Source organism: Triticum urartu, chromosome 3A, assembly GCF_056163025.1.
Source record: "Triticum urartu cultivar PI428250 chromosome 3A, HENAU_Tu73, whole genome shotgun sequence".
NCBI lineage: Eukaryota > Viridiplantae > Streptophyta > Magnoliopsida > Poales > Poaceae > Triticum > Triticum urartu.
This window is the reverse complement of record NC_141875.1, coordinates 11,005,971-11,018,606: the sequence shown is the minus strand read 5'-3', so window position 1 is coordinate 11,018,606 and position 12,636 is coordinate 11,005,971. Positions and strand designations below refer to the sequence as shown.

At 48.7% G+C, this 12,636-nt stretch overlaps 1 protein-coding gene across 1 annotated transcript; it reads right to left on the bottom strand.

Annotated features, from left to right (window-relative positions):
- Positions 1–8,340: 8,340 nt before the first annotated feature.
- On the bottom strand, positions 8,341–11,911 carry LOC125542349 (beta-1,2-xylosyltransferase XYXT1). Its single transcript, XM_048705352.2, has 6 exons — positions 11,487–11,911; positions 11,301–11,369; positions 11,081–11,197; positions 10,721–10,873; positions 10,342–10,581; positions 8,341–9,800 (listed from the first exon to the last, which is right to left on the bottom strand). Exons 1-6 carry the CDS (start codon positions 11,665–11,667, stop codon positions 8,617–8,619), a joined length of 1,944 nt encoding a protein of 647 aa, XP_048561309.1. The 5' UTR covers positions 11,668–11,911; the 3' UTR covers positions 8,341–8,616.
- Positions 11,912–12,636: the final 725 nt, after the last annotated feature.

Genomic DNA, 12,636 nt, shown 5'->3' with positions numbered 1-12,636 from the left:
TCTGCTGCATCGGAAGCTTAGCCGTCGGGATCGAGCTCGCCGATCCCCGCTACACAGATAAGACAAGTCGGATCCGATGAGAGGAGCGGAATCCGGCATCTCCTTTGTCGAATGACGTCAAATGTGAGCCCTCCAACGTCATCTATCCATCGGTCTTCCCACAAACAAATGCACTCCAATCGGTCTCGTCTTCGAAATGATGCTTCAGAGAAAGGAGCGACTTTCCTCGTCTGATGGAGGGCATCGACATCTTCGATTTGATAAGTCGAATATCTATTTTCACAAAGACAAGAGACCTCGCGACCGGAAGAAGCGCCAAAGCTGCTCGGTGACGCCGCCATGGAGGAACAACGGCACCCGATCGTTCATCGACGCTAACAAAAGCTGGCCAGAGCTTTCGCCAGGAGTGTCGCACATTTACGCAAGGGGCACCATCCCTGACCAATCCCACTCGTCAAAACTAGAGCCCACACGACATGATGTCGATGCCTAGCCGAGGAGCACAGCCAACCGCAAGCAACAAGCCACACCTAGCCGGGTTCGCAATTCCCATCTAGGATGACGTCACTCTTGTTACCGCCGATTATTGCTTCTTCTTCTTCTTCTTCTTCTTCTTCTTCTTCTTTCCTACGAGGGGCGGAGAACTAGGGTATGGGGGTAGTTGGCATACGAACCTGAAAAGAGGGAGTCTGTGGTAGTTAGCCCAAAACTCGATGATTAGTGTTTGTTTTGGGTGGACCATGCAATTCGATATGACTGCTTATTCGAGCCAAGATTACTTTGCTCTAAATCTTTACAATTCATTTATGTGCCATTCTTCATGTTTGAGTACATTTCCGCGCCACACCTCACATTTGAAATTTAGGTCCATAGTTAGTTTTCCCTCAAGGATATAATATAAGTATGTTATTTTCCTTCTTGTGTTTCAGTTTTTTCAGTCCAAATTTTTTAAGAAGACGGGTTCGAAAGGGGCCTCACCGTTACGTGGGAGCTATATCTCCCCTAGTGTGAGGCGGATATAACTCTTGCCTTCAGCGATGTAGCAAGTGGGTCGGTCCATCAAACGCGTGCACGCTCACTCACTTGGTCGTTACAAGGCTCGCTCGCTCGACAGCTCAGTTTTATGAAGCTTTAGTGGCCAGTTTTGGTACGGTTTTACAAGCTTCTACATTGAATTTTTTTTCTTCTCTTTTTTCATTTTCTGTGTTCCTTCACCGGTTTTCTTTGTTTATTTGCAAACACAAGTTTACCTTTTCCAATACACATTGTACATTTTCAGTGTACATGTGGAACATTTTCTTGATACATGTTGAACATTTTCTAAATACATGATGCCCTTTTGACAAATACATGTTAAACAATTAAAAATACATGATGCCCTTTTTACAAATACATGTTAAACAATTAAAAATACACGTTGAACATTTTAATGGCACGAAACAATTTTTACGCTGTATACACTTCTTTTAATTGTCACAAACATATTAATGAAACGTGTGAACACCCCCCCCCCCCTTTTTGGTGTAGAGATTATTAGATTTTTGTTAAGTGTTTGTATGGGAGCAGAGTGCTCCTATTGGGCGCATAACGCGGTTTAGGCCGCCCCAAAGCGGGGCATTCTTTTTGTTGCCTTTTTCTTTCGTTTCTTTTTCTTTTTTATGTTTTATTCCTTCGCCCCTCTCTTTTAGTTCTTTTAACAAATTCAAAAAATGCTCAATAATTCGAATCAATGTTAGCAAATACAAAAAAATTCCTAAATTTGAAAATATTCCCAATTTTGAAAAATGTTCCTGAATTTTAAAAAATGCTCACAGACTTGAAAAAGGTTCTGAATAGCAAAAAATATTCATAATATTTAAAAATGTTCACCAATAGGAAAATTGTTCCTGGATTTCAGAAAATATTCATGAATTAAAAATTTCTTCCTGTATTTAAATTTTTCCAAAATTCAGAGAAGATGTTCAAAAAATTATTTTCATGAATTCAGAAAATGTCAACAAATTTAAAAAATAAAAAATAAAGTAAAAAATGATGAAACCCAAAAGAATTTCCCCAAACTGGTGATAGAAAAATACAGTCGATCTTGTGGAATGGGTTGGCACATGCAACATAGCTGCTCTCAGAGGTGCGTATTTCCTCATTATCCCCGCATACCGCGGGGAATAGGATTCCCGATGGGAGCATGTGGGCTGGTACCTGGGCCTCTGCCCACATGCTCCCATCGGGAATCCTATTCCCCGCAGCACCTACCCACATGCTCCCATCGGGAATCCTATTCCCCGCGGTATGCGGGGAATCCTATTACCGATACCTGGGCCTCTGCCCACTCACTCACTCGGCTTATAACAACGCCGGCGGGAAAATATCAGGTTATGCCAACTATTGCATTCTCGCATGCTACCAATTTGAAAAGTTCAAATTTAAATGTTTCAAAAAACTTAAAGAAATCGTGAATGTTCACAACACATGTGGCCACAAAGGCTAGAAAACTCAGATCCATACTTCAAATAAACATTGATAAAAAAGAAAGTCAGATCCATGATGAATAGTGTTAAAAGACGACAAATGTAAAAATGACACTATTCACATTTGAATTTCTCTTTTTTGCTTCTCCATCCGTATTTCGATTTGGAAGTTTTAGGGGTTTTAGACACATGTCTAGAGAACACTCATGATATTCCACAACATTTTTTTGATAAATTTATTTTAATTGGTCTTTTAGTTAATTTTTTTGTAATTGGTTTTTTTTTGAGGAACTTGTAATTGGTTGTATGAGAGCAGAGTACACCTATTTGACCATAAGGCGGTGATGGGCGCACAAATGCACTCCCCTCGTGAGGTTTTGGCCGGCCCAAGGCAGGGCACGGGGCACCTATTTTTTTGTTCCCTTTTTCTCTTTCGTTTCTTTTCCTTTTTTGTTTTATTCTTTCGCACCTTTTCTGTTTTTTGTTTTATTCTTTCTCCCTTTCAATTTTTCTTATTTTACTGAAATTCAAAAAATGCTCATGAATTTCAAAAAATGTACGGAAATAGAAAAAATGTTCACAAATTTAAAAAATGTTTATGATTTGTAGAAAAGAAAACATGAATTTGAAAAATATTACTGGATTTGAAAAAAAGCTTCTGATTTCAGAAAATATTCGTGAATTTTAAAAATGTTCTTAATGTTACAAAAATGATCTGAATTTCAAAAAATGTTCACAGAATAGAAAAGGTTCTGCCTTTTGAAAAATACTCATGAATTCAAAACAAAACTGGAATTTAAAAATGTTCCAAATTTTAAAAATATATTCAAAAATAAAAATACGTGAATTCAAAAATGTCATGAATTTTAAAAATAAATATAGAAATAAAAACAGAAGCAATTCCCAAAATCAGTGATAGAAAAACACAGCCGATCCGTAAAACGGTTTGGTCCATACAACGTCGTTGTACCCAGCGGTGCGCGTTTCCTCGTTACCCCCCGCGATATGCGGATTCCCGATGGGAGCATGTAGGCTCATTTTTTGAGAATTCTCGTAACTTTTATTGGTCAAGAGCATCTGGGCTGGTGTCACTGGATATTTTTCCCAACGTCGACACCTGGGCCCCAGGCCACTTACTCACACGCTGCACAAGATCCACTTTTACTTGGCCCACTGAGTTCATTGAACTTTTTTTTTGCGAGAAATTCTTCCCGAACTTGACTTGCTCATTCTGTGCCCCGGTGCACTGCTTGCGAGCATCATGTTCATGTCGCTTTTTTGGCCCGAGGGTCGTCTCTTCCTGAAAACTTGGATGATGCTTGCTAGTTCTAGTTTTACTTGTTGTGCTATGCGGCGATGCAAATGGTACTACTGCTAGTAATGCTAATGCATTAGGCTAAACTGACACGTCGATCAACACATTGATTGATTAATTGATTGAATGCGGTTCCGTTTTATTTGTATAGCATTTAGGTTATTGACCCAACGCACGTTCTCATCTTTCCCATTTGGCTTCCAAGGTCGTTTTAGCTGGGTTTCCTTATATAACACTCTTTTAAATATTGTTTCCTTATTTAACATTGAATTTTTTTTTCTTCCTTATCTAACACCCAAGTGTAAATTTTCTTCCCTTTCTAACACTTCCGTTTAGTTCTGTTAGCCTACACCGTTAAAAGATGCATGGAGTGATGTCAGTTTTCTGTAGCTGGACGAAATTGCCCCTGCCCGTAATAATAAGCATGAGAAAAAGGAAAAAAAAAAGATGGACCGAACCGACCATCTCTCCTCTCTCCCGACCCGCGCCTCTCATCCCCTTCTCCCAACCCCAGCGGCGGCGGCGAACTTCCTAGTCCTATAGGCGGCGGTGACGGCGACGGCGACTCTGGGTAATGGATGCCGGCAGTGCTGCGGGTGGGAACGGCGCTGCGGAGGACGGACAGAGCGCGACTGCGAAGGGGTCCGACCTCGGCGCTGTTGCGGATCCGGCGTTGGTGAGCGATGGCGACGGTGGGGCTGCGGAGGGGTCGGGCCAGAGCGCGACTTCGGCAGGTGGCGGTGTCTCGGCTGCAGCGGGCTCGAGTCCCTGCCAACGCCAGTGAACATATCCCTGATCCCCTGACTCCATCCGCTGCATGCCTTCCCCGTTGCTGCGGCCACTGACAGCTCCGTACGCTGGACCTTCACCGACCAGTGCTAGCCTCACGAAGACAAGTCTGCGCCCTCCTCTTCCTCCTCTCAGGAAAGGGCTTAGTCTGTTATGTGATGCTTTATTTCTCTGAAAATGCTATGGATCTGAAAAAAATCATTTACTCTGTTATTGATCTGGTTTAACTCTAATGCTGATGCACTATTGTTCACATTGCAGGTTATTCATGCATTTTTTTTATCTGTGAAAATGTTTATGAGTTCTCTGTGAAAATGCTTATTATTTCTCTATAAAGATTTTTCTTACTTCCCTGTGAAAATCTAGATCAAAACTCTCTTTGAATTAGTCTGTTATATGCTTCAGTTAAGGAACAATGTTTGTGGTAGGATAGTGTAAATTGTGACCTGTTAGCAGGTCATGCTATTTGAATTTTGTCACAAGTTGCATGAGGGGTAAGATCGTCTTTTCAGGTTCCCTTTAACACCGTTAGTAGTCAAAATGGACGGAAGTGTTACAAAGGGAACAAATTTAGAATTGGTGTTAGATAAGGAAGAACAAGATTTCGAGTGTCAAATAGGGCAAAAAGTTTTAAGCCAGTGTTAAATAAGGAATTCTCTCTATTTCTTTGAGATATTTTCCAGTTAGTATAAGAGTACAACTGTGTATGAAAGCATGAAAGGTTATCGCCTCCTTCAAATGAGAAGGATGAAAAACCCATTAAGATTCGGGGAAAATCGAGCAGTCCTGTCGATCAGAGTTGTTGGCAGCTACCATCGGTCTCATAATATAAGGGTGTGTTGTAGAAAAATGCTCTTATATTATAGCACGGAGAGAGTAGGAAGCAGGACAAGGAAAATTGTGCGCGTTCAGAGTTGAGACACACACATACACACACATGTCTTTCCGTCTCCGTCCAAAATGTGGCACGCGGGTCGGGCGTTGTTGGGCCGCTCTCAACTAGAGTTAATTCATGTCGTGTTGATCACCGCGTCTCATGTTTGAATCTTCTCCCTCCAATTTGGCAGCCAAGCTGATGACTGTCTCTCTTGCCGACGCGCCGGCCAACCAGTGCAGTGCAGTGCCAATCACACGATTCACACCGTCGCGCCGACAGTAGAAAAATTGATAGTCCACCGGCGCGGCGGGCTACGGCGACGTGGAGAGGGCGAGGAGGCGTGCGTCGCGCCGGAACAAGGACGGCCGTACGTCGCCATTAACAGCGTCAGCGGCGTTGATGCACAAGTGCGACCAAGACATGATTCTTTGGGCCATTTTCTGCTGGAATGGATGTTGCAACAGCCACCACATCGATCCGTCGATCTCCATCCACATACACGGACGCCACACCAGGACGGACGCATCGATCGCTTCCCTGATTGCATCATCGTTCGTTACGGATAGCATTTTGGGCGATGATCTTGCCCGCCCTGGCTTGGCTTGGTAGGCACCTGCCCTACCCACACCCATCTCATCTCATTCTCATCTCCGTCCGTCCATACATCCAGCAACGTCCGGCCGGCTCTACCTAGGCGTATGCCCGTGTCTGTCTGTCGATCCCAAAAATGGTAGTATGGAAAATGCAGTTAGCAGCCGGGCCGGCCAGGAGCGGTGGAGTGGCCGTCTAATGTACGTACGTACTGCTCTTCAGATATGCATGCAGTACTCATTGATTGCATTCGCCTGTTCTCGATCGGTGCAGCTAGCCACGCACCACATTCACACTCACAAAGAAACTTTCGGCAAGTTGCTGAAAACATCTGCGAAAGGTTTTGGTGGAAAAACGGTTTGTTGCTACAGTATCTCACCACGGATCAGATGCAGACATAGGGTTTTCTGCTTCCGACGATGGCCAGTACTAGGAATTACTCACTCCGTCCCATAATATAAGAACGTTTTTAACACTAAACTAGTGTCAAAAACGTTTTTATATTATGGGACAGAGGGAGTACTTGTCACATACGCACAATAGTTAAGGCAGAATGATGAGGATTAGGAACTCACCACTTGGCCAAAGTAATGAAGGAATAGGCCGACGGCGACTGCTACCTGCCCGCCGAGAAACACAAGTTAATGCATGCACGTACTCAATCCAGTTCAATCCCGTACTACTTAAAGCATCTACAACCGGACGCCTCAAACCCATCTCAAACGCTCAGACAGACGGCCTAATTAGTGACCAGGCAAAAAAGACGACTCAGACGGGTTCAAACGGGCCTCAAATGCCCAGCCTGACGGGCTGGTCCTTGGATGTACTGAGAGTTGGATTTGCTAAGTCTAACTGCAGATGTTCTTTTAATATCCTTAACAAAAAGTTGTAGATGCTCTCAAAACCGTTTCGTTTTTTTACTTTGCGTATCAGTATTTTTTTCTTGGGAATACTGATACGCATGGTTATATAAAATCAAACTTGATAAAAGCTTGATAAAAAATGCATGAAAAACATCAATATCTGCAGAGAATAGCCGACAAATATATCTACTCTAGATTATATTTCAGGATAAATCTAATGATATTAATGCCGCATTTGTCATTGGCAGTACTAGATCATTTGTGGCAGTAGAAGCAGAGCATTTTTACACCGCAGATAGTTGCGGCGGCAGTGATTAATCCCCCGAGTAGTGCTGTCAGTAGAGTAATCACTGACAGCATGTGCGTTGCGTAATAAGCTGCAATCAAGGTGGAAACACGGCCCTTGGCTCGCGCCGTGCGGTGCGGTGCGGTGCAGTGCACGGAGGGACGGAAGGAGGTGACGGTGTGCTCGGTCGGTCATCATCCGTGCCATGATGCAGTCCAATGTCTAAAACCCGATTGGATCGACGTCACGAGCCATGGGGGCACATGGAGAGAGAGAGAGAGAGAGAGAGAGAGAGAGATCCCCGGCCGGCATCGTCGCGGCGTCGGTGATCCTCCGGATCCAACACTACAGCCTGATGAATCAATCATGGAGCCATCCGTGCAGTCAGAAGCACCCGTCCGCAGCACGGAGGCATCAGAATCACAAGAAAAAAGAAAATACATGTGCCAAACGTCGTCGAGGAGGAGAGGGAAAACGGAAGAGGAAGTACTAGTACGTACGTACACGAGAGTATACTTATGCTACTAATAATGGCAGAATGTTAGTAGTAAGCACTATTCTTCAGTTAGCCGTACTGGGCGCTTGTGATGGGGCGGCTAACCATCATTTGACTCTGCTAATTTAATCCACCATCATGGAACCGACGAGCCATGCTCTCACACGTCGTACATTGCATACACAGCAGGCTGCTGAAATAAAAATGTGAATGATGTGCAGATTTGTCGGCACGGACCGGTGATGCCTCCGAGGTACTCCAAAGTACAATAGGCTTTACTTATCTGCATTTTTACCTGTATGTACAAAGAATCTTGGTAAAATACTCCAAAGTCACACGCTCTTGGATAAAACGTACTGCTATTAAAGAGCTCTACCCCAGAGATAGATAAAGGGGGAGAGATTCGTCGCCGATTGACCTTTTTTCCTCCCTCCCAAGAAAACAACAACAACAACGACAACAAAAACCAGTCCAAGTTTGGCATCTTGTGTAGAACACGCCATAGTTGACCAATCAAGAAGACGTGGTGTCCTGTCGCAAGCGTGTAGTAGAAGCGGCAACGGAAACTAGCCTGAGACGGATCGTGTCACCTCGAGACCAAAAGAAAAAATTTCTGTTGCTCCTAATGTCAAAATGTATATGGATGAGAGCTTCTGAATGCCTCTGAAAGAACCGTCCATCATCTAACACCTTTGTACTAGTACAGTTTTCTGCAACTCTTGACCATCTCATCTACAAACACCTGATCGCCATGCCTGCCATATCATACAATTTTCACTTTGTCGGCCGATCAAATCTCATGTCATCTCATCTGCTACACTGCTACATACACTGCCGTATATAGATATAGATACATACTGCTACTGGTATATCATCATAACTAGTGGAACAAGAAAATTTGTTAAAGAAGAAGCGATCCAATTGACGGATGGATTCACTGGAGCTTGTTTGCTCTGATGTGCGCGATGGCCTTCTTGAGCAGCGGCCGGAACCTCTTGAGGTCCAGCCGGACGTCCTGCTTGTCCAGGTACACCTGCTTCAGCGACTCCCACCCCTTGCTCTTCACGCCGTCGGGGTCCGTGAATATCGGGTGGTCCGCCGGGTACTGCTCCGTCAGCGTGCTCTCCGCCGGCGCGATCCGGTACTCGAGGTACTTCAAACCCATGTCCCTGGACGGCGTGCGGAAGTAGCCGGCCACGAACTCCAGCCCGCCCAGCGGCACCACCTGGATCACCACCCCGCCCGTGGGCAGGAACACCATGTTGGTCAGCCCGGCGCCGTGCACGCCCACCATGGCGTCGCAGGTGTTGGCCAGCTCCGCGAAGGGCGCCACCTCGTGCGTGCCCTCCGACACCACCACCTCGAACCCCACCTTCTGGGCCGCGCGCACGATGTCGGCGGCGTTCACGAACCGTCGCGTGCTGGCGCGCGCGATTAGGAGAAGCCGCGGCCTGGCGCCGGTGACCGGCACGGCGAGGCCGCGGGGGAGGCCGTAGACGCCGCGCATGTGCTTGGTGAAGTCGACCATGGAGTAGCCGTTGGGGGCGCGCAGCGGGTCGATGCTGAAGTCGGCGTGGCAGGTGAGCCCCACCTGGACGTGGCGGAAGCAGCGGGTGCGGTTGTCGGCGGCGAGGTCGACGAGGTCGTAGTTGGAGAGGCTCTTGAAGACGGGGAGGAACTTGCCGACCCACCACATCTGCAGGTCGGAGACGAGGAACTGCACCTCCCCGCCGTACTGCTTGGCCGTGAGGAAGAGCGGCAGGATGACGTCGGTGTAGGCGTGGAAGTAGTTGCCCGTGTACCCGCGGTCCGAGAAGAGCAGCGCCGGCACCGAGTGCCTGATCGCGCACTCGTCGTCCTCGCCGGCGCCGGGGAGAGTCGTGGTGGAGCGCACGGTGATGTTGGTGACGTGGCGCATGGCGTTGGGGTCGACCTTGCGCGGGTACGGCCTGATGCGCCACTCCTCGGCCTGCGGCGCGCCGACCAGGGTGACCGTGGCCTTGGCGCCGTGGACGCGCACGTCGCCGTCCAGCTCGCACCAGTCGATGCGCCGGTTCGACGTCAGGTCGCACAGCGGCTTCCACTCCCGCCGGGGCGCCGTCGCCGCCTCCTCCGAACCTGAATAATAATTCCACGCACCAAAAACACGTTGATCTTCAGTTAGTAGTTGCCCATGAATGATCAGAAAAATGATTGGCACGGAAAAGTGAAGCAGCGGCCAAAGAAAATCTTTTCTTGCGAGAGCTTGGCAGACAAGAACATTATTGAGTTCGTGTAGGACCAAGCACTACTACACTAGTCCACGAAATGAAATGATCAAAGCAAAGGAGGGGTCTAGAAAATGGGGCTTTCCCGTCGTCAGATAGGAGGACGGGATGAGGCATTGCCACATTGCTCTCCTCTCAAGAAAGAAAGCTGGAGAAGAGGACGCAATGGGTAAAAGCAGAGGAGTGGACCAGTGTAGCAAGGACATTGTTTCTTTGGGACAGGGAAGTGGAGCTGCAAAAGATAAAAAGAAATGTGTCTGCATTTCGCAGCAGGACGAGTGATTGATTGCTCAAACTAGTAGAACAAGTTCAAGTGCTTGAGGTGTTCATTTTTTACCATGAAAATGGAAGAAGAATTACTAGTAGTAGGTGAGATGAGATGAGATGAGTACCTGGCTGCTGCTTGACAGCCTCTGGAGTGAGGGGAATCTGCTGGGGTGGAGGAGCCTTGGCCGCCTCCTGCTTGGGAGCCTCTGGAACTGGAACGGTAGGAGTCTGCTGGACTGGAGCAGGAATCGTCGCCGGGTCGGATTGAACCACGGACTGTGAGCCGCCATTGCTGGAGCTCTTGTTTGGTGAATTAGCAGCGGCAATGGCATCCTGCACTAGCAGCTCCTGGTCCTCAAGAACACCTGACCAACCGAACACCGCAAAGCTCGGCTTGTCAAATCCAACAACTACTAACTCCCTTTTCCCCCAAGAACAAAACAATTATGCGAAGCCGCATCTTATCTACTAACTAAGTGGTTGGTCGATTGGATCCTCACTGACCTTGTTCCTCTTGCGTGCCGTTTGCCGACAGGGGAGGGAGAAGAGCGCCGGCGGCGTCATCGTCCTTGGCGGCCTCCACGGCCGCAGCATCGCCGTCCCTCGCAAAGGTGTCATCTTTCTTCGTGTCCGCCAGCGACGCATCGTGGACCAAATCTAAAGCGAAAAGGAACGGGGAGATTAAAAAAAATACACCAGTCTTTGTCACCGGATTGCCTGGATGGACGTTGCGTGCGAGCCGGTAGAAGCAGCCAAGTAGCGGCGGGCGGCGGCCGCGGCAGCTCGTGGCCTCTAGCCATGGCCATGGCCGGACCGCCTGACGCATACATAGACAGTGTAATAAGCAAATGCTTTGTTGTTTACCTTGCGCTGAAGAGGAGGAGGGGGAGGTGGTCGTGTGGTCGTCGCCGTCCGTGTCCAGCACCTCGGCCTTGCTCCCCTCCCCGGATAATGCCGCGTCCTGCCCCGGCACGCCCAAATCTGAAGAAAAGAAGAGGGGAGGAACAGACAGGCCGTCAGTCAAACTTGTCGATTGGCAAGACAGATTCGGCCGAAATGTTGGCGCGGGGGGTGGGTTAAGCACCTAATTGGGTCTTGGAGCCGGCGGCGGCGGCGGTCGCCGGCGAGCCAATCCGGGTCTCCAAGGGGCTGACTGCACACAGACACGTCGAGATTGGTCCGTCAGAGCCGCGGGGGACAAGGGGGGTAGAGGTAGCGGGAAGCGAATGCAGATGCGCGGAGGGAGGAGAGGGGGAGGGGGTTGGCTTACCGAGGGGCGCGATGTGGATGGCGTCGAACTTGGCGGTGGAGAAGTATGCGCAGGTGACGAGGAGGAATCCGGCGACGAGGCCGATGCCGAAGTTGCGCGGCTCGACGGTGCGGCTGAAGGCCTTGAGCAGCCTGGCGGTGTCGTGGTGGTGGGCGTAGGCCGCCGCCTTGCCGCCCTCCATGCCCGCCGCCGCTCTGCTCTCCTTGCTCGGTTGGGCTGTGTCTGACTCTCTGCTCGCGAGGGAGAGAGAGAGAGAGAGGTGTCGAGGTGGAGGGTGAGCGGAGCGGAGCAGGGGCGCGGCGCGTATATAACTCTGGGCTAGCGAGCGAGAGAGAGCCTGAGCTGACCTCACATGCTTACAGGCAGCGCCGGAGCAAACAGCGGCACCGGGTGTGGGGCGAGCGACGCGTTGCGTTTACTTATACTACTTAACTAACCGTAACTCGTGAGCTAGCAGTAGTTGTACACTAAATAGCAGCAGATTCAGTGGTACACTAAATATGGAGCAAGCTGAGCGTGCGAAAGCGAGGAGAAGAAGAAGAGACGGGCGAGCGAGGCATGGCAAGGCAAGGCAACGCGGGCCGGCTTTTCTTTCTCCAGTAATCCCTCCGTAACTCGTGGCTTTGTTTGCCACAAAGAAAATCAATATAAAAAAACTGCGTGGCTTTCTCCCCTCCCCGTTTCAATCAAGCTGTACTGTTAGTAGGAGTACGAGTAGTACGCGTTGTTCTGTGTTCCCGTGAAGGGTGGAGAGATGGCTGACCAAGTAACGGAAGGACGGGACTGCCAACGTGGGATGACGAAATATTTGCCCTGTCGATGCAGACTACTACTGCCAACGTGGGATCTGCGTTACGACCGGTAAAGTGAGCGAGCGAGCGAGCGGCGTTCAGAGGACAAACTCGGATGCCCCCTTCCGCGACCTGCTTCGCGTGCCTGTCCGCCCGCAAAGAAATTCCCGACCGGCATGGGTCCCCGTCCGTGCATCGCACCGCACGGCACGAATCGGGGGCCTTGTTCCCACCTTCAGTGCGGCTTACGCAACACACATGCGGTCACTGATTACCCGGGAGTGTTAATCACTGCCGCTGCCAAGATCAGCAGTGTTAATGCTCTCCATCTACTACGGACCACACGTACCACCACTAAT